At 42.0% G+C, this 22,635-nt stretch overlaps 1 protein-coding gene across 1 annotated transcript in view; it reads left to right on the forward strand.

Annotated features, from left to right (window-relative positions):
* Dnah5 (dynein axonemal heavy chain 5) overlaps positions 1–22,635 on the forward strand; it is a 287,252-nt gene that overhangs the window by 146,770 nt on the left and 117,847 nt on the right. Inside the window, exons 36-43 of the mRNA XM_087897036.1 lie at positions 332–504; positions 5,801–5,979; positions 6,667–6,854; positions 7,187–7,381; positions 11,512–11,646; positions 12,596–12,703; positions 14,745–14,898; positions 19,774–19,920. Coding sequence (XP_087753162.1) covers positions 332–504; positions 5,801–5,979; positions 6,667–6,854; positions 7,187–7,381; positions 11,512–11,646; positions 12,596–12,703; positions 14,745–14,898; positions 19,774–19,920 — 1,279 coding nt within the window. The remainder of the gene's footprint in view (positions 1–331; positions 505–5,800; positions 5,980–6,666; positions 6,855–7,186; positions 7,382–11,511; positions 11,647–12,595; positions 12,704–14,744; positions 14,899–19,773; positions 19,921–22,635) is intronic.

Raw genomic sequence — 22,635 nt, forward strand, 5'->3', positions numbered from 1 at the left:
TCCCCTCTACGGTCTGTGCCAAGGCTCGTGTGTCTGCGTAGCCAGTGGCTTCTGTGTTGATGGGGAACTGATGGGTCAGATGGCGAGAGACCCAATGTCTCTGGCCTATGGTGTGACTCCTTTCCCCTCTACAGTCTGAGCCAATGGCGTATGTGTCTGCTTAGCCAATGGCTTTTGTGTTGATCGGGAACTGATTGGCTCAGGTGACGAGAGACCCGACGTCTCTGGCCTATGGTGTCTCTCCTTTCCCCTCTAAGGTCTGCGCCAATGCTCGTGTGTCTGCTTGGCCAGTGCCTCACCTCAGGTCTAATGCGCACCTTTTGCCTTGCAGTGTCACATGCACGTCAAGAGCCCGACGGACTTTGAGTGGCTGAAGCAGTGCCGGTTTTATTTTAAGGAAGACTCTGACAAGATGATGATACACATCACAGACGTGGCTTTCATGTACCAGAATGAATTTTTAGGCTGCACTGACAGGCTTGTCATAACTCCGCTCACAGACAGGTGATGGAGGATTCTGTGATTCCGTAGTCCCTTTCTCCTCCGCCGGCGTTCTAGTCCCTCCGGCAGCTTGGGGGACTTTTTTTTTTTTTCCAACAGCTCTTTTATAGCAAGGCTTTTAAAGGTTAGTATTTCTAGCTTTCCCTGTGTCTTCACATGAGGGATTCAGGTTTGTGGTTGAAAAAGATCCGGTTTTTTTTTTTTTTTTTTTTTTTTTTTTTTTTTTTTTTTTTTTTTTTTTTTTTTTTTTTTGTCTTCCGTCTTTCAGGGGCAAGCCTTGAATGGACAAGAAAGGAATTAATTACCGCGTGCTACTAGGTGCGAGGCACGGTTGGCCTCGGAGGTTACGTTATTAACTTCAACACCTGTTGCTCTTTGGAGAAACAATTAAGGTGTTTTTAAAAAGCAGAGAAAAATGGAGTACAGCCCAACTGAAAACAGGAAGACAGATGGGGTACAGACGGGCACAGGGGAGATGTCGTTTGGTTTCCCATTGCCTGTTACCTGCCATTCACGCTTGCTAATTGCAATTGTCAGCTTGAGTGGATTAAGAAACGCCCAGATCACCCATTGTCAACACCTTTAGCTGTCCTTGAGGGCTTTCCCCACTAACCAAGAGTGATGTCACCATCCTCAGGGGCTCAGGATGACTCAGAAGTGAAAAGGAGACAGCCAGCTGATATCCAGCCTCCATAGGTCTGCTGAGATCATCGTCAGTGTCCACCGTTTGATGGGTCGTTGTCAGCAACACCTAACATACTGCAGTCGCTTCTGTCTGAAAAACCCTCCTGCCACCCTCCATTTCCCTTCCCATTTCTGTGCTCTTTACCACCCCCCTCAAAGGCACAATTTCTTTCTACCTTGCTCATCTTGATCGTACTCTCTTTAGACTCACAGTGCTAATTATATACTGTCACCATACCCATCATCACAAGGTCAGAAGCTTAAGCTACACAAACCTGTTATTTTTACCTTCGTAAATCAGAAGAGGGATGCTTTCCTTCCTAGGGACACAAGGGGGCGCCATTTCCCACCTTTTCAGGCCGTTAGCAGAAAGCCTGTTGGTTGTAGGACCTAGATCCTCCCTTCTCACTGAGTGTGAGCAGACCATCCCAGCTTCGGAGAGCTGCCCTATTCCTTGACTTGTGATCTCTTCACTTTGACAAGCGCAAACAGAAGGCTGAATTCAAGCCGTTTGTCTTTGTACCTCCCCTTCATCCCTCTTGTGTCTTTGACACGCTTTTCTGTCTCCTGTTTGCCCAGAGTGGACTGGATCCACTGGGTAACCCAGGATAATCTGTCTACCCCAAGGTCATTGCATTGATAATGTCTGCAAAGTTCCTTTTGCTACAGGAGGTGATATGCTCTCAGTGTCCAGGGATTAGCACATGGGCATTTTGGGGAGCACATTATTCTATTACATGCCCTCGTTCCCCTCAAGAGTTCTTGTGAAAGTCCCTCCCACCTCAGGCTGTCACATCCAATGTCAGTTTTGGTCTCACCTTCCTTGACTAATGGTCAGTTCTGGCATCATTGGGGTTGCTCCTTTTGGATTTAGTTTTTTTTTTTTCATGTGGCTCCTTTTACTGCTTGTTGCTCCATTGCACATCAGGGTTCTTGTCTCCGGCTGCACTGCACAGACCTCACATGACTCTTAATAGCATCTAGATGTTGCCCCCAAACTGAATCCAGTCAGAGCACCTTCCCTGAGCTCCCGACACATATATCCATCTATTTGCTGACATGGCATACCCATCTATATGCGCATAGACTATTTAATGACAGTGTGCTTGATTGTCTCTTATCTTCCTCACGGTGCTAGTTGGACCTTCCTTTTTATCACTGTGGTGGCATCGATCTCCTAACTAAGGAATCTGCTGCCTTTACTTCTCCAAGCAAGAACTCCTTGGAGCACCCTCGACGTCTACCCTCTTACTCCATTGTGCAGTCTGTCATCAATATCTGGAATGTGACAGCCCTTTAAGCCTTTGCTGTAACTATTTGGCATCCACCACAATCCCCCACCTCGATGATTGGCATAGTCTCTTAGTTGGTTTCCTTCCTGTGCCCCGTTGTCTGTTCCCAGCACAGAAACGGAACATAAGTGGGACTGTGTCACCTTTAGCTCTGTGCCTTTACTTTGCTCCATGACACAGAGAGTCAAGGCTGTTCTCACATCAGCTTAGGAAGCCCGGCACAAGCTGCCCTGGCCGCTCCTGTCTTTCCTTCCTAATTCATGTCCATCTACATGCTTTTTAATTTTATTTTTATTTTTATTTTTTTATTTTCTTAACAGACCAAGCACAGTCTTGACTCAGGGCTTTTGCATTTGAAATGCTCTGATTGGTAGAGAATGCCCTCCTCACTGCCTTGATTTCCTCTGCGCAAATGTCCCCCCTGGGGAGGGGATCTTGCAGTTCTCACATTAGACAAGTACAGCGATCCTGCTCCCCACAATATTCTTACTCAGATTTTCTCCTTTGACTATTATTTTAAATTATTTTTTTCCTTGAAAATGCAAGCTCCCCGAGTCAGGCTTCATTAAAATGTCTCTGTCACATGAGAGTTGGTAAATAAACATTTCCTGGAGAGACAGAAGAAATGCTCATCGACAAATTAGCTTTCACATGATGAAATCAAAGAGAAGAGGAGAAAGTAGGGAGGGGAAACTTTTCTAAATTTTTCAAATTATTAGTTAATTTTCTGCTCTTACGCACATACTGGGTATTTATTTGTCAAAGCCCTAACTGTCACAAAAATATGTCAGATCAGTCTTTTTTGTAACTTGATTATTTCACCGTTAAAAACCAGAGAACCTCAAAAGCAAAGCAAGCATTTGCAACGTTAAGTGCAGACAGTTCAGAAATCCGTTTCAGACTTCCACCCCAGGCTTCCCCTGTCTGTGTTTCTTCAGCTTGAATGTGTGAGAATTGAGGGATCATTTTCAGCTGCTGGTTCAGAGCACAAGATTTTCTGTTTGTCCCTTTACAGCAAGAAAGCTCCTCACGAAAACAAATGTCTTCTAAGGGTATAGTTTTGGAGGCCCTGGCGTGTACTATCAGCCTGTGCTCTCTGACCTGTGAAGTCTGACAGCCATGGCAGCTCCCGGAGCCCAGGAGCTTCCCCTCACATGAAAAGACTTGTTGACATTTCAGATGGTCAAATGGCCATCATCACGTGATTAAAAACACAGAATTCATTTCCCCCAAACTCCTGATGATCTTAATGACCATCCACTTCTGAGCACAAGCAGAGGAGGCTGGAAGGTCCTCACTAATGCTGTCACCCAGACAGAGGACAGATTAGATCAAGGGCAGACAGGTCATCCTGTTGACAGACATGCAGAAAAACACAGCATGTGTTCCTATGACACCATAACATGGCTTCCTAGTAATGCTCACTGAATCTTCCACATGTTAACTTATATGATAAGATGTGGAAGGGATTGCAGATGCTCACACAGACCTGGAATATTATTACTCAGCAGAGTGTTGTTTAAAACCAAGGTCATGCGGGGCTGGAAGGGGTTAAGAGCACTGGCTGCTCTTGCAGAGGATCTGGGTTCACTTCCTAGCACCCCGATCAAAACTCACGACTGTCTGGAGGTCCAGTGCCGGTGGATCCAATACCTTCTTGTGGCCTCTGGGGGTTCCTGCTCATGCATGGTGCACATAAACTTACAAATGCATGCATTCATATTCATAATACATTAAATGAAATAAAGCAAGGAAGTGGAACTATGGGCTCTTTCATTCAAAAGACAATGAATATATTTAAATGTTTCCCAATCTGACAAATAGAATGTATTTATTTTTCTCATTTTCTCATGATGGGAATTGAATCCAAAGCCCCAGGCATGTTAGATTGCCACTCTCCCACTTAGCTACAATCCAAGGTTTTGATTTTTTGGGGAGCCAGGATATCATACACAGCTCAAGCTAACTTTGAGTCCACTATAAAGCCCAGACTGGTCTTGGATTCATGATCCTTCTGACGTTGGGAGTACAGCTTATATTACTACAACCAGATTTTTTACTTTTGTTTATTTCTTGTGTGTATTTGAGATTTAAACCACAATGTGACAGCAGACAAGGACAGTAAGTAGTTATTACAGCGATGCGTGTTAGCATAGCTAGAGATTCGCAGTTACTTATTTTGGAGAGAAGAATGGGGCTGGAGAGATGGCTCAGCCGTTAAAGGCTAGGTTCACAACCAAAAATATAAGAGAGAAGAATGGTACAAGTTTGCGAATTTTGGTGAAGACTCTCAGGACAATAAAGTTTTATTAACTCTAATCCCTTTGCACATCAGCTATCTATATTTACTGACCTTACAAAATTGATATGTTGAATTATCTGCCCTGCATCTTATTTCCTATCTCCATTTCTGCCTCTGGTTATTATAAAATTATTCTCTATGTGTTCTTCTCTCCTTCTTCCTAGCACGTGAGTGAAATTGTGCAGTATTTGTCCTTTGGTGTCTGATGTATTTTACTTAGCAAAATTTCCTCGGGTATACTTCTATGTGGCAAATGGTAGGATCTTCCTTTTAACGACTGAAAAGTATCCTATTGTATAAGACCATATTTTGTAAAGTTCATTCATCCATTGGCTGACGACTGGGTGTTTGCTTGGCCTACAGTGAACACAGCAGGGGAGATACCTTCATGAGGGTGAATTAGTCTTTCTTTTGTGTATGCACCCAGGTGGGGGATTGTTGGGGTGTATGTTAGTGCTCTTTTCCTTTTATTGGGGGGGTGGATGTCATACAGTTTTCAATAGCGACTTCACTAAGTCATATCACCAATAGTGTGAAATCCTCTCATAATGCTTGCTTTTACCTTTTTAATAACATCCACCATTTAGGATGCCAGGTGATATACAGTGACATGCATGTCCTTCCCAACCAGTGAGACTGTCTAAATGTTATTCTTTTGATATGAATAGACTTCTAGGGAGGGTTACCAAAGAAATGTTGGCAGTGCTCTATACTTTTTTCAGGCTTATACATCCCCAATAATTATCATAAACATCATTATCATAAAGTCTGAAAATTATCTGTAAAGAAATCTAACTTTTACACACTTCTTAAACTTCTTTGAAAAGAGACTACCTCCTTCTCTTTTTACAGCACATGTCAACACACACAAGGACAATTTTTTTGGGATGTAGTTTTGGAAATTATCTAAAGGAGATTGGCCCTCTTCCTGCATCTTTGAAGCACAGGTTCATTTCTCTATGATGTCTTGAGTGTCTTTGGGATGCTGTAGCAAGTTTCTAAAGGTAATGTGGTCCTGCAGATGCTACATCACCTTGGCTCAGGCTCTGGGAATGAGCATGGGAGGAGCCCCTGCTGGTCCTGCAGGAACAGGCAAGACAGAAACCACCAAGGACATGGGCCGGTGTCTTGGAAAATACGTTGTGGTTTTCAACTGCTCTGACCAGATGGATTTCCGAGGACTGGGGCGGATATTCAAAGGTGAGCACTGTGCCTTTCACTGACTAAGAAATTTCAGGTCAGGTGAATTCCTTGTTAAGATTTATCTCTTGGGGATGGAGAGATGGCTCCAGCGGTTAAGAACATTGGTGGTTCTGGTCTTCCAGAGGTCCTGAGTTCAATTTCCAACAATGGCAGCTTACAACCATCTATAGTGGGATCTGATGTCCACTTCTGGTATGCAGATGTACATGCAGATAAAACACCCATACACATATAAGACATAAACAGCTTAAAGGAAGAGATTTATCTCTTAGGGTGGGTGATGCGGTTCACTGGGAACACATGCTTAGCTTGTGGGAGACTTGGTTCAGTCGGCAGCAACAACACCAGCAAAGGATTTGTTTACTTTCTTCAAGAACTGAATATATTTTGGTGTCAGTTTTCTAGGTAGTTTGGTTGACAAGCTCAGTCTTAGCAGCGTTAGGTGGATGGAATACTCATGTAATTTGCCTTTTGTTAGGCACTTGTCAGTAATACGGCTTGGATGGTTACAGACAAGCTGCCAACTTGTCGGCAGTTTTGGGCCTCTTGATGCACCGTTTATTTCCTAACTTCAGTTTTGAATAAACTGATCTCCGGTTCATTTTGGCAGATGCGTAATATCCGTTTTCTTGGTTTTCACAAATGACATACTAATTGGATTTTCTGTTTAATTTCCTTTCTAAGGGCTGGCACAGTCCGGGTCCTGGGGCTGCTTTGATGAATTCAACCGTATCGATCTACCAGTTCTCTCTGTAGCAGCCCAGCAAATCTCCATTATTCTCACATGTAAAAAGGAGCGGAAGAAGGCTTTCATTTTTACCGATGGAGATAATGTGACCATGAACCCAGAATTTGGACTTTTTCTGACTATGGTAAGGAATCCCTAGAAGAAGCAACTGTAATTCAGTCTTCTTGTCACAGGGCTCCAACCTCTCCCCAGCCCTGTGTCACCTGTGCTTCAGGAATGGAAACTGAGATTGCAATGATCATTCCTGCTTGAAAACCATTAAGTGCTAAACAAAGCTCATATTAATAACTCATGACATAGTCGGTCCAGCACAAGAAGAGTGGGCTATGCAAATGAGCTCCCCAATTGACATTTCAGATTTGCGTTGTGTGCATAATGAATCTTTCCATAGCACACCAGTGTGTCCTAGTTGCCCCAGGAAGGTGTCATTCATCCTTGGACTTTGCTTCCATGTAGAACCCTGGCTATGCGGGGCGCCAGGAACTCCCTGAGAACCTGAAGATAAACTTCCGCTCCGTGGCCATGATGGTCCCTGACCGGCAGATCATCATCAGGGTGAAGCTGGCCAGCTGTGGCTTCATTGACAACGTGGTCCTGGCCAGGAAATTTTTCACACTCTATCAGCTATGTGAAGAGCAGCTCTCGAAGCAGGTGTGTTATTCTGAAGGTTTTTATGTAGTTAGCCACATTTTATCTTTCTGTTCACTGGAATATCTTCAGTTCTTTAAAGGAATTGTTTAGAATTTCATATATACATATAATGTACTTTGATAAGCACATTATAATCCATATGCTGTCCCCTCTAATTCCTCCTTTACCCTCTTCACTTCTTTTCTAATTTCATGTGTTTTGCAAAAAAAATTCAACTGCGTTCACTTAGTGCTGCCAGTATGTGTGTAGGATTATCTGCTGGAGCATGGGTTGCCTCTTAGGCTGTATTCCTGGTAAAAACCTACTCTCCTGCTCCCAGAAGTCTCCAATTAGCAATGGCTTCTCAACTTAGACTAGGACTCTTGACAAGGTACCTTTGACACTAAGTATAAAATGACAAAGCTGATATGTGTGTGTGTGTGTGTGTGTGTATGAGAGAGAGAGAGAGAGAGAGAGAGAGAGAGAGAGAGAGAGAGAGAGAGAAGAACAGGTACATGTGCATTGTATGTGCACTTGCATGGATGCCAAAGGTCATGTTCATGAACTGTTCCTAAGGTTCTATACACCTTGGCTTTAGACATAGGGCCTTTCACCGGCCTTGAACTAGCTGAGTAAGCTAGGGCTAGTGAGAACTAGGGACCTGTCTGCTTCTCATTTCCCAGTGCTTTGAATTCAAGTATGTGCTACCATGCCTGGCTTCTTATTTTATCTTCTATGTATGTATGTATGCATGTATGCATGTCTATCTGTCTGTCTGTCTGTCTGTATGCATGTCTATCTGTCTGTCTGTCTGTCTGTATGTATGTATGTATCTATCACCTACCTACCTACCTACCTACCTATCTATTTTTGCACAGGTTTTCAGACTATTGCCAGATGTCATGGTTACATAGCAAGCTCTTGAACTACAGAGTTATCTCCCAAGCCCCCAACAACAAAAAATGATTTTCTCTAGACTTTTGTTGAGAAATACATATAAAGAAGTTACTATTTCTAACACAGAAGTGACGTGGTTACCCTATAGGCTAACTTAGGAGCTATAATATGAATGGTGTTGCTGTTGGCAATTTATGTAACCTGTGCATGAATCGTGGCGATGGTATAGTTTTCAGGAACTTATGAATCATTGACTCTTCCTTCTCCCAAACTTGCCCATATATTTAACCAAGTTTGGCTAATTGTCTTTTCTGTTGTAAACTTCTTGATAGTTTCCCGTATGTTTGGGATAACAGATATAGCCCTCATGAGAGTTATTGACTGGAAGACATACGTTAATCACTTATTATATCTGCATTAATTATCTCTCACTGAAAAGCAATTTTAGTAACAAGATCAGTGGCTTGAAACAGTGGACAATATTGCATAATGTCTGAGGAACTGAAGCCATCTTTTGGGGTCCTATGTTTGTTCTAAGACACCAATGAAGGTGTTGGCCAGAGCTGTGATTTCATCTCATACTTGATTGGGCTTCAGTTTGCTGAGTTCTTCTCCCTTCTGTTTCTTGAATGTAGAGAACTTTCCATGCCACTGACTCTGGTCGTTGCCTTTGTTGCTTCCCTACTCTACCTACCTTACTCCTGTATCCCCATTCACAGAGTCCTCATGGAATGATGGGAACCCGTGGACACAGAGCAGTCTTACCCTTGCAGATACCCTACCAGGCCCATGTCTTTAACATGATTTCAATTCTGAAGGGAAGTTTTGCTTGATTAATTTCACCCACTGACATTTTCACGCCCATTCACTTGCCCTTTCATTCCTTTGTTCTTCTTAAGAACTTGAATTCCTTGAAGGCAGGAACTGACCTCGATTGCTTTCATGTGCTCTGCTCCTCAGTGCACGAGTAATTAGTCAGGTGTAGTGCTTCTGAGTGGCGGACTGCGTTCCTGCCTGGATCCCAGCTAGCTTACCCCCGAAATAATTTCTGTAAAAGGAATGGCCGGCTGCGTTCCCGCCGCCCGGCGAGCTTTACCCGAAATAATTACATAGAAACTGTATTCTTTTAAACACTGCCTGGCCCATTATTTTATTGGCTAACTCTTACATATTGATCTAACCCATTTCTAATAATCTGTGTAGCACCATGAGGTGGTGGCTTACTGGGAAAGATCCTAACCTATGTCCATCTTGGGTCGTCTACCTCACTGCCTGCTTCCTCCCAGCATTCTGTTCTGTTTACTCTTTCTACCTAATTTTCTGTCCTATCAAAAGGCCAAGGCAGTTTCTTTATTAACCAATAAAAGCCACACAATAGACAGATGACCCTCCTACACCATCTCATATGGTAGTCAATGACTAAATTTTATTTCTGTTTTTATGTAGTTATAACTTTATTGTGGTAAAATAAATAACTTACCATCTCAGCCATTTTAAGTATACAGCCCAGTGGTTTTGAGTGTATATGCAACAAATAGATCTACAGATAATTTTCATAATGTCTTTTCTTTTAAATCTAAACTCTACAAATGGACCGCTTCCTTCTCCTTGGCCCTTCACCCCACCCCAACCTCTGGTAGCCACTATTCTAATTTTTGTTTCTGCCAACTTAATAGATAACTCATGCATATAAAATCCTACAGTGTTTCTTCTTCTGTGGCTGACATATTTTAGTTATCATAATACCTTCAAGGTTTATTGTAGACAGAAGTTTCTGTCCTGTCCCACCCCTCAGCCATTCAGTCACAAAGAAACACAAAGAGGCTTATATTAATTATAAGCTGTTAGGTTTGGTCTATTAGCTCAGGTTTATTATTAACTAGCTTTTACAACTTAAATGAATCAACAGTTCTTATCTATGTTTAACCATGTGGCTTAGTACCTATTCTCAGTTCAGCATTCTCATCTCATGTCTGGGTGGAAACTGTGTCTCTGTCCTCTTCCCAGAATTCTCCTAGTCTGGTTGCCCCACCTATATTTCCTGCCTGGCTACTGCCCAATCAGCATTTTATCAAATCAATGTGAGTGATAATTCTTTACAGTGTAGTAGAGAATTATCCCACAGCAGTTTATCTGTGATGTGGTAGCAGTGCCTTCTTCATGTAGCCAAATAGTATTCCACAGTGTGTAAAGGCTGGGTTTTGCATCTCCATTCATCTGCTGCAGGGCAGCTGGGCGTTTGGGCTGCTCCCTTCTTCTCTCTTTTGGGAATGGTCGAATATGAATATTATACATTGGTGTTCAAGCATCACTGTGAGACTGGTGGGATTGTTGCATCATACAGAAGTCCTACTTTTTAAGTTTTTTAAGACAGTGTCTCACTGTATGACACAGCTTGTCCTGAACCTTGCCATTTAGCCTTGAAGTTGAAATTCTCTTGTGGCAGTCTCCAGGTGCTGGGATTACAGGCCTTTGCCCATGCACCTGGCCTACTTGCTCCATTTTTAATTTTTAGAACTGCCAGCTATATTCCACGGTGGTTGGGTAATGGAATTTTAATTATTCACCTCATCTATGCTAACATTTGGATTGTAGAACTTCCATAATTATTATACTAAGCTCCAAGCTGGGGCATGGCTCCAGATTTAGTGAGATTTTTCCTCTAGGTGATCCTGGAATGTAATTTCTTTTCCTCATGCTTAATATCCATTTTTTCATTAGCAAAAACTTGAGAATGTAGTGTCTGAATTTAGCTCTGGTCCTGAATTTTAGCTGTAGAGACTCAAATATATTTTCATATATATGAATGATTAAGAGAAGGAAAAGGGATGTCGTGGTCTAAGAGGAAATGTCTCCTGTTCTCCCATCAAGACACATCTTAATTAATGATGATACAGGGAGAGACTCTCAGATAGTCTTCAGTTTTTCAAAAATCATACCAATAAAGGAATATTTTGTTCTACTGTTTGTTTTTAAAGAAACGTATACATTTATTTATTTTACATCCTGGCCACAGTTTCCCTTCCTTCCTCTCATCCCTTCCTCCCCATTTCACCTCTGTTCCCACCCCAATCCATCTCTCCTCCATTTCTGTTTAAGAAAGGACATGTATCTTATGAGTATCAACAAAACGTGGCATACTGTTATTTTTCTTTTTAAAGGGGATCAGCATTAATTTATTATTACGCAATGCTTTTCAGCCAAATTCATATTGTTTCCATGAGTAGGAAATAAGCCCAGCATTTCCTTTTCAGGTCCACTATGACTTTGGTCTGCGTAACATTTTGTCAGTTCTGCGTACACTGGGGGCAGCAAAACGAGCCAGTCCCACGGATACAGAGTCTACCATTGTAATGCGTGTGCTCCGTGACATGAATCTTTCCAAACTGGTGAGAATCACAGGTGGAAGAATCCCACCTGCTTAAAGATGAGTTTAGTCAGATTTTGAGATATTTATTTAAATTTATTTACGCCTAATTCTCAGATCAAATACTTGAGAGCAGAGTTTAAATTATATGTTTTTGGAAGTTCCTTTTCAAATGGCTCACATCTACCCAGAAGTATTTCTATTTCAGTAGAATTGAATTAAGTTAGGAATTATAGACTACTATCTTCTGAATGGAGGATTTTATGAAACATTTTAATGTAAGTATGTTCCCTTTCCCAGAAAAATGGCAGAGGGCAGGCCGGATAAGTTCCGGTGTCATGAGCCTAGGGACAGATTTCGTGTAAGCCCATTTTAATGTTTTCATTTTGGGAAGTGCGACCTCTATCTTTACCTTCTGAGGGAGTTGCCTTTCTGCAAAGAAGTAAAATTAGGGGGAGATGTAGAAGGCCGCAACCACACTCTCCACCATAGATGGCGCTGCACCGCCAGGTGAGCTAGAAAGCTCACAAGTGTTGGTAACTTTCCACTACTCCCAAGGTATCACCTGGGACTGGGAGCAGTTGACCAATCCAAGAGTGACACGTCCGAAGCTAGGACTGTTTCATATATAAGGGATGGCTTCCTTCATATCTGGGTCTCCGCCATGTGGCTTATGCTCTAGTTCCCAAGAGGATTAAAGCCTTTCTGCAGAAGAATCCTGTGTCCCGCGTGGTTCTTGCAGGCGAGGCCGAGTGCAGGACAAAGTAGGATTTTCTTTCCTTCTGTTTCTTTCTTTTCTCTTCTCATTTTAACTTTTTAATTATGGGAAACATGAGGGATATATTACTCAAATAGGCTATGTTTTATGTATTAATAGTCACCCTGGCTTGTATTGAGTGTTTTCAAATTTTCTGTATATTCTGTGTTGGTGCTAAAATAGTTGGTCTTATTTCCTTCTTTGTTCTTTGTAGATTGATGAAGATGAACCCCTGTTTCTGAGTTTGATTGAAGATCTATTCCCAAATATTCTTTTGGACAAAGCAGGCTACCCTGAGCTGGAGGCAGCGATCAGTAGACAGGTAAAGCATTTCATGGTGAACCAAGGGCTGTGTCTGATTTATCTGAGTCTGGCGGGACTCAGGGGAAACGTCCTCACCGGCCTCTGACCTCAAGAATGAAACTGAGACTGCGGCTTTTTTAAAGGAGAGGTCACTGCAGACTGTTGACAGAGCTCCCCGGACAGTCACATGTCCAATGCAGTCACATCCAAATGGCCTCAGCATTAGTGGGAACCATTCCACCAGATTCCGAAATAGAATGTCACAGTTGGCAGGGTCTGTGGGGACTCAGATGACTTCCTGCTGAGCCTCAGCTTGACTCTGGCATCTGCCACAGTGGTCTCCCGGCTTCTGTTTCTAGGTTCTATTTGCAGTGATGTCATGTGACTTCTCCACACTTATTCTTTCCCTCTGAACACGTATGTAGTTTCTCATAGTCTCTGTGATGGAGGGAATTCCTTGTAATATGTCTAGGCAGGCATCTGGATTTCAGGACACTTGCTGCTGTTTAATTTACCAGAGTCTTTCTATGAGTGGCAACAAACTATGTAAACCTTGTCCCTTAGTTTACCTTCCTCAAAAAAGAGTTTTGGGAATAAATATTGTTTTATGCCATGGTCATTAGTTTATAACATGAAATTGATTTTCTTGAAAATAATTGCAATGTAATTCAAAGGTGGTAGTATTTACTGTATTTTTTTTGCCTTAGAATTAGTACCCCTAAAGTCTGCATTTACTGATCAAAATGAATAATATTCTGCAAAAATATTTTCTCATCATTTGGCTAAATTAATTATAGCCCTTTCTAAAAGGCTAAGTAATTTATAAGGTGACTTATGTCAGTTGATGGTAGGCAGGGAGCTTTCTGAAGAGTATATATTACATAAAGAGCCATGATAATTATCTAAAATTATTTTTGTTTTTAATATTTTATTACTTAGATTTATTGTCTGATAATTTCATAAATGTATATGATGTCTTCTGATCACTCTCATCTATACTTTCATCTCCTTCCCACCCCTATCCACCTCCATGTCTACTATAAAACCCCTTCCCAGATTCGTGTCTTTTTGTTTGGTTTTGCGACTTACTGAGTTTGATCAGGGCTGACCATGCGACCAGGGGTCCTCAGTGAAGCTCATGGGACGGGACGCAGAGAGAATGCAGGAACTGGAAGGTAGAGAAGCTGCAAAATGCCATCTTCTGGGCTTGACAGAGCCACTGTATTCATGAACTCAAAATTATTCTACTAAAAATAAAATCATGATTTACAGCAAGTTAATGCACAATATAGTCATTTCACAGATATCGGATCATAGACCTGGATGTTTTGGGCTCAGATTCCAACTTCACGACTGCAAGATATATCTCATGGGTCAATCTACGCTTCCATTTTCTTACTTATTGATAGTGCCATTCTCATCATCTCGTTTTACAGATGAATCTTAGAATGGTGTTTGGAAATTCCTCTCTCCATGCTTTTAGTAGGTAGAAGAATACATAGTGAGCTAGCTAGTATTGCGACTACTTGGATTTCACATAGACTTTCCATCAGTCTGATGTATTAAACATTTCCTGATTATCCATATCATTGTTTAAATCAGATGTCCCAGATACATTTTGCTATTTCATTTTCTTCTTAAGTTTCTCCTCTGACTTACGTTTGATAAAGCGTTAGTATTGAAGAGTCGGTTCCTGAAGAGAAGTGCAGGAACTTCTTCCTAGCTGGGGACGAGTGATTACGTTGGCCCTCTCTTCGTCTGTAAACATTTGTTCCGTGTGGTTGGTTTTCCCCTAATTGTGGTTAAATACACACCATACAGTTAATTATTGTGACAGCTGTGAAGGAGGCAGTCTAATACAGCCCGGGCCCTCTCACTCCTGGGTGTGTACTACGCAGTTACCCATCCTGCCCACTCTCTGATTGTTTTCTTTTTTTACAAACAGAAGCTCCCTGGTCACTAACCCTCCCCTATCCTGTTTCTCCTTTTCCACCCTTCATCTGGGGTAAATCTGGGTCACGGTGAATGCTGTCTATTATGGGGATTTTGTTGTGCTTCAGGTTGAGGAAGCCGGCTTAATTGACCACCCTCCTTGGAAACTGAAAGTCATCCAGCTTTTTGAAACGCAGAGGGTGAGGCATGGAATGATGACCCTTGGGCCCAGTGGGGCAGGGAAGACCACTTGCATCCACACCCTGATGAAAGCCATGACAGGTATGGGAGCAGCAATTCTGTTGCCCTGGGGGACACATCTCAATAGCTGTAGGACATTTGAGTGCTCGAGAGTGATGTGAAGACAGAGAGAAAAACACAATTTTTTTTAAAGGAAGGAATGCTAATTTACTACTAATTGGGGACATTTAAGAAATTTTATATTGCTTTCAAGCACCACAGAAAGGAAACACTCTAAAGTGGTTTTTCTTTGGTATTGTGTGTTTTACACATTTAATTTCCTCCTCATGTTGAATCTGAGAGGAGACTGCTTGTTATTATCTGTAAATATCAAGGTTCAGATTCAGAAATTCCCATGGTCAGAAAACGACAAGTGATGAGACCAAGAGTTAGGGGAGGGCGCACCAGCAAATTCTCAATAATATCACAGCACTTTCCCTGCGAAATCCATGATACAATGTTACTTTTGAGTAAACACACATCATTCTGGTCTCAGTTCTTAAATTCTGTCATGAAGAGTTATCTCTATCCTAAAGCACCTCGTATGCAGATATTTCTCTAGTAAAGTTGGACAAACGAATTTTATTTCCAGATGCCCCCTCAGCTTTATACTCAGGTTCATTGCTTTAGGCCACCTTGGGATAAAGGCTATTTCCGTGTTGGCCATTATTCTTGTATTCTCTGACTCTCACTGAACACCGATGCCTCTAAACCTGTTAGCAGCCTGAGTGGCTGCATAGCTAAATTACAAAGTTTATGAACTTTGTTGGAATGAAATAGACAGCATCAAAGTAGGAAAAGATGCTGCAGGGTTCCAGTTAATGGTGCCCTGCTCGCTGACACTGGTACACGGTTGCTGGTTGCTGTAGCCTGACAGGACCAGCAGCAGGCTTCGTCACGTGATACATTGGTTCTCCTTTCCAGAAAGTATCGGATCAAGTGAATTCAGCATGCAAGGGCTCTACCAGTTGTCCTCAGGTGTTCTTTGCCAGCAACTACTTCCTCCAAACTGAGAACTCCCATCTTCATGGCTTTTCACGAATGCTGTGAACCTTCTGTTTAGTGTTTTTATATGTCTTTAAATGATGATGTTTTCATAATTATGCTCAATATTTTTACTACAGTTGAAGCTATTTTCTGTTAACGATCAACTGTAAATGTACCCGGTACAATGGCTTGAACAAAATGAACTGCTAAATATTGAACAATATAAATACATTATGAATGCTACATCTGAATTATATAATCCATTTGGCATTGTGAGTTTGGGAGGAGTTCCTTGAAAAGACAAATTTATTACTAGATGATTTGCTGTTTATTAACTTATTCTTGGCTTTAGTATATAGAGTAAACATTAATTATATGAAGTAGCACATTGCTCCATATTGAAAAGCTTAATTATCTAAAAGACAAAGGAGATAATTGGGTGGAACGCCTATTAAAGAGGAGCATGACCTGTGCATGTTGTTTGCTGATTCACAATACAACTCACATGAATTGTTTTGTAACACTCTGTAATATGCGATTCTGCCAGATTTTATATTAGAAGCAGGGTAACAAGCATACAAAAGCATGTAAGAGGTTAACAATGCAGTGAGAACAGTCATAGACTCATAATTATAACTGAGCATTTAATTGTTATGATGAAGGTTTGCTATAATGGGAACAGAAGTGGCGGGAAGGGGAGGAGAAACTTTCTAAGTTATTATAGAGAGTCTTCCAATGAAGGTGCTGCACCATCTAAGGGTTGAACTGGTAGATTAAAGATATTTTTCACAACAAGAGCCCTGTAAAGGGTGAGAGTGAATGGGAAGGATATGATACACGGGTAAAGTGCTTCAACATGGCTGAAACACAATCAGTGGGTGGTGGAGCTCTGGGTGTCATAGGGCTGCGTATAGAGGTGGAGTAAGTGTTTGCTCTTGACCTCCAGGGCCACTGTTCTTTAGCACTCTGCTGTAGAGTAACTGTGTTGGAGAGCCCTCACTATAGCTTTAGACATATCTCCCGGCTTTTAGCCCAGTACTTTATATGATGATAAGGAATTGACTCAAAGCACAGGAATTAACGTCCTTGAGGGAGCTATGTCCTTAACTAGGAAGGAAGAAGAGTTGATGACCATTATTTTTTGAAGTCTATTCCATAGTTGACTATTTTAGTGATATGACATTTATTGAATTTTTCTCCATCTTTGTCTATTCTTTCCAGGATCCCAGAATCCAATTCCCCATTTCTGCCTTCATGGGGCCCAAATTAGGGCTGTAGCTGTGACATGGGGAGCTTTCTTTTTTCCTTCCTTCCTTCCTTCTTTCCTTCCTTCCTTCCTTCCTTCCTTCCTTCCTTCCTTCCTTCCTTCCTTCCTTCCTTCCTCCCTCCCTCCCTCCCTCCCTCCCTCTTTCTTTCTTTCTTTCTTTCTTTCTTTCTTTCTTTCTTTCTTTCTTTCTTTCTTTCTTTCTTTCTGTTTACAGCGTTTCTCTATAGCTTTGAAGTTTGCCCTGCAACTAGCTCTTGTAGACCAGGCTGGCCTTTAACTCACAGAGATCTGCCTGCCTCTGCCTCCCAAGTGCTGGGATTAAAGGCCTGTGCTACCACTGCCTGACCTCATGGGGTACTTTCTAACCATATTAAGTACCTGGGTCTGGAGAAGCCACTGATTTTGGTGTGACATGATTACCCCTGCATTCAGAAAACAATCTGATGGCCACGGAGAGAAGAGATCAAGAGTAGGAGGTTTGAAAGGACTGGCAGTAAGGAGAGGTGTCCACACTATGCTCACAAAGGTGGAGTGATCAGGACGCCATCAAGAAATGCACAGAGAAAGATTCAAGAGGAATTCTTTTCAGCAACATTATGGGAGTCAAGCATTTATTCTTAGTGTGTTTTTATTAAAAATACTACTGTTTCTTAAATGAAAATGAAAAGTTCTACCTACCGAAGTGTCCTTCAATGGTTTATTTTTTATGTACAACAGAACAGGCACAGTTTTCACCCATGAAACCAACCAACAAACATGCAAAGATTTTCATAAAGTGTGATTACATTAGAAGTAGTATATCCATTACAAAAGAAGTAGTATATCCAGAGTGTTATGGATATCATCTATCACAAAAGCTCAGCTTCACTTAAGTTCAACTTTATCAACATAAAATACTACAAATAATTACCCCAATCTGTCTGAGACTGTGGGAGTTGCAGCAGGTGACAACTCGTGTTCAAATGTCAGCTCACCAGATGAAAGATTGTCTGATGGAGGAGAATCCCATCTGGGAAAGACCCGTGAGACCACTAACCCTGGAAACGACTGCTCCTGTTTTGGAATTTCACACGTGCCAAAGCAGCTATGGTGTCTCCCCAACATCTGCATATGCAATATCATGTGATTTCTATATGTAATCTCATGATTGCATCTCAATCTCATGGGTACATATATCCATAGATGGTCAGGAAGATGACTTCTCAATAAGCTGTGTAATTTTGATATAAAGAAAATATACTAGGATATGCTTCAGAACTAGATCTATTGTCCCATGGTGACTGTAAGACACTTAAAAAGCCCACTTTGTTTCCTTTACTCAGACTAACACAAGAAAACAAAAATTTCTCCACAGTCTAAGACAAGCTACACATAATTAGCTCATTTTTACCTCAGAGCAAGTTCAAATCAGAGTAAATGTTTCTGTATATGGATCATAAGTTAGAAACTTTACAGATATGTACAGGATTGTATTCGTAGATGTCTACCAAGGTTATTAACAAAAATATCAGGCCAATTATTTGCTTTTTACACCTCACTGATAAGACCTGAATCTCTGCAGAGATCTCTTTCCAGTTTGTCTCATCAGGCACTGTGCCCCCAGTCTCTGATCACAGTCTTACACCTGGAATCTTAAAACCTTGTTGCCATGGTAAATGGCTCACCTCCTTATGGTTTACCCAAGAAATGTGCTATGAACAATGAGATGTAACTCTTATAATTTTTTTTCTTTTGCCTTAAGCCTCCTGTAAAAAATATATTTAAGGTAGGTAAACAGATAAGCAAGGGGGAATTGAAACAAAGAATTGAGACAAAGGAGAACTAGAAAGAATTAAAACTTGGGTGAAAATTAGAGGACAGAAAAATAGGCAGAAAAATAAATAACATGACTCGAACAGTATGTGTGTGAATTAAGACTTCTTCCTTGAACTCTGGAGTTGGCCTTGAAGAGCTGGACTCTCAGGCTACCATTACTAATTTGCTTTGTCATTTCTAAATATCAGAAAGTAGCTTCTGTTTTCCTAAGTGGGTACTTTAGTTGGGGTTCTTTAGGGAAACTGATACAGTAGGGGATCATACACGTAGACATGGACACACACACACACACACACACACACACACACACACACACACGAGATATCCTGTAAGTTGGTTTAATGAAAATAGATACCAAGAGGTTGCATCACCTGCTATTCACAAATTGCAGACCCAGGAGAGCTGCTTCTGTACTTCTATACCCAAAAGCCAGGGGATAAGATGGTATAAATCCTAGCCGGAAGAGTATAGAAGATGAACAAATGCCTCGACTCAGTTACTAAAGAAAAAAAAAAAGGGAGATTCCACTCATCTCACATCTTTTACTCTGTTAGATTCCTCCATGGACTGGGTAATTCTTATACACACAGAGAAAGTGCTCTCATAGCTCCAGTATGGCGTCCCTTTTGTCCCCAAGGCAATATAAATTTATTTCATAGACAGCAAAGTGCTGTACTCAATAAAGGATGACATGTTGATTATAAGTTGGAATGCAGAATGACATTTATTTTCGGTATAATTTTTCACTTTTCATATTTTGACCACTTACTGACAGTACACCACAAATTAGTGCAATGCTGTTTCCTGCCACATCTGAGATGTTTAAAGTTTCGATGGCTTTGCTGCAGATTGTGGAAAACCGCACAGAGAAATGAGGATGAATCCCAAAGCAATTACTGCCCCACAGATGTTTGGTCGACTCGATGTGGCCACAAACGATTGGACCGACGGGATATTTTCTACCCTTTGGAGGAAAACACTGAAGGCCAAGAAAGGTAGAGGAATTAATATTGTTTTAAACATATACTTCTAAACAAAATCATAAACGACTAGATAGAATTGCCAAGCAGCTGTGTTGCTCCCATAATATGTTAGCCAAGACTGAGAAAAAGATTTTAGGATGTTTATAAGTGGTGAGGTGATACAGTTACTGACTAGTGCACTTACACCACACCTTTGACACTTTTATCGAACTTATTTATTTATTCATTCGCTCATTACTGTGTGTACACATATGTCACAGTATGCATGTTGTGTCAGAGGACAGATTTAGGAGTTGGCTCTGTCCCTCTACTAATTGGATCCCACAGGTTCAGGGATCCAATTCAGGTTTTGAGCTTAGAGGCGAGGGCATTTATCTGCTTAGCTCTTTTGCTCCCTCTAGATGCTTCCTCTTTAAGGAATGTTTGTTTTTAAAGTAATACTTATGTATCCAGGTAATATTTTATCTATATATTTATATCAGGAAGTTTGATAGCCTGAGTAAAACGATTTTCACTATGACTGTGTTCACTGAACAGTTTAAAAATGTAACATTTATTTATATACAACTTGATTTTAAAAACTATTTCTTCTATGAAATTATGTACAGAAACAAGCTTCTTTGGGCAAATTTCTATGTACCAAAAGTGAGCTAGCAAATCCTTCTGTTTGGGGACACTAGTATCAGGTTGTTAAAGCAAACCTTTGAGGGCTGGCTGCTCGGCCTGAGTGGTCCTGCTTGTGGGCATTGAACGGAGCACAGCGTTCTCAGAATATGAGCTCAGCAGGAGGAGATGGTGCAGCACCCCTCACATTGTGTCTTCTGACTTCTGAGGGAGAAAGGGACAATGGATACCATGGCAGGGCTGAGAACACAGGAAGAGCTCTCGACAGATACCTCCTGCCTTCACAGACCCCCGCTGATACCACTTTAGACAAAAGACAGTGAAAATGTCCCTATTAGGAACAATTATTTTACTGGAAATTAAAAAAATTGCTTCTAATTTGTTCAATGGCCCTACATAAATGTGGATCCAGTGATGAGAGCTTCCCTGCCACAACTGCTCAGCAGGCAGTCTCCTCTAGAGAGAAGAGTGAAGCTGCCCTTTCCACAAAGGCCTGTGCTGAGGTCGCTGTTTCACCCATGGCAGGCTGAGTGGGCTTCATTAGGGATCCCAAGTCATTTAGCTTGACTAGGATCCTCACAGTAACACACAGCAAAGAAGATTTGCAATGAGACAGTGATACTATTGGTGAGTAACAGGGGCAGGCAAATGTGAAGAGGAGCGACAAATGAACCACAGAACCTTCACTTACATTTGCGTTCTTTTTTTTTTTTTTCATTTATTTATAAAAAATTTCCACTTCCTCCCCTCCTCCCAATACCCTCCCACTCCCCCCACTTCCTCCCCTCCTCCCTCTCCAGTCCCAAGAGCAGTCAGGGCCTCCTGCCCCGCAGGAAGTCCAAGTTCCTCCCCCCCTCCCTCCAGGTCCAGGAAGGTGAGCATCCAAACAGACTAGGATCCCAAAAAGCCAGTACATGCAGACGAAACAAGTTCCAGTGCCATTGTCAATGGCTTCTCAGTCAGTCCCCATGTCAGCCACATTCAGAGAATCCGGCCCGATCACGATCACATGCTCCTTCATTCCCAGTCCAGCTGGCCCTGGTGAGCTCCCACCAGACCAGTCCCCTTGTATCAGTGGGTGAATGCACCGCCCGTGGTCCTGACTTCCCCTTTCTTGTTCTCCCTCCTTCTGCTCCTCATTTGGACCTTGGGGGCTCAGTCCAGTGCTCCAGTGTGGGTCTCCGTCTCTATCTTCATCTATCATCTGATGAAGATTCCCTCCGATCCTGCCTTCCTTGCCCGCACTCTCCCTCCATCCGCTTCCCATCCGGACCCAGGGAGTCACGTCCAGTGTTCCAATATGTGTCTCTGTCTCTGTCTCCATCCATCACCAGATGAAGGTTCTATGGTGATATGCAAAACATTCATCAGTATGGTCATGGGCTAAGGCCAGTTCAGGCACCCTCTCCTCTGCTGCCCAGGGGACAATCTGGGAACCTCTCCTTGGGCCTGGGAACCCCTCCAGAATCAAGTTTCTTGCAAACCCCAAAATGGCTCCCTTAGTTGAGATGCACACCTCCCCGCTCCCACATCCATCCTTCCTCCCTCCCCCCATACCACTCCCCCAAGCCATCCCCAGTCCATCTCTCTAACCATCTCCCCTTACTTCCACCTCCCCACGCCCCGTGCACCCAAGTTTGCCTGGCAATCTTGTCTAATTCCAATATCCAGGAGGATAACTACATGATTTTCCTCAGGTTCACCTTCTTATTTAGCTTCTCTAGGAACACGAATTATAGGCTCAAAGACCTTTAATTAAGGCTAGAATCCACTTATGAGTGAGTACATACCATATTCCTCTTTTTGGGTCTGGGTTACCTCACTCAGTAAAGCGCTTTCTATTTCCATCCATTTGTATGCAAAATTCAAGATGTCATTGTTTTTTACCGCTGAGTAAAACTCTAATGTGTATATATGTTCCACACCTTCTTTAACCATTCTTCTATTGAGGGGCACCTTGGTTGTTTCCAGGTTCTGGCTTTTACAAATAGTGCTGCTATGAACATTGTTGAACAAATGCTTTTGTAGTATGATAGGGCATCTCTTGGGTATATTCCCAAGAGTGGAATTGCTGGGTCCTGAGGGAGGTTGACTCCCAGTTTC

This window comes from Myodes glareolus, chromosome 15, assembly GCF_982192425.1.
Source record: "Myodes glareolus chromosome 15, mMyoGla1.1, whole genome shotgun sequence".
NCBI lineage: Eukaryota > Metazoa > Chordata > Mammalia > Rodentia > Cricetidae > Myodes > Myodes glareolus.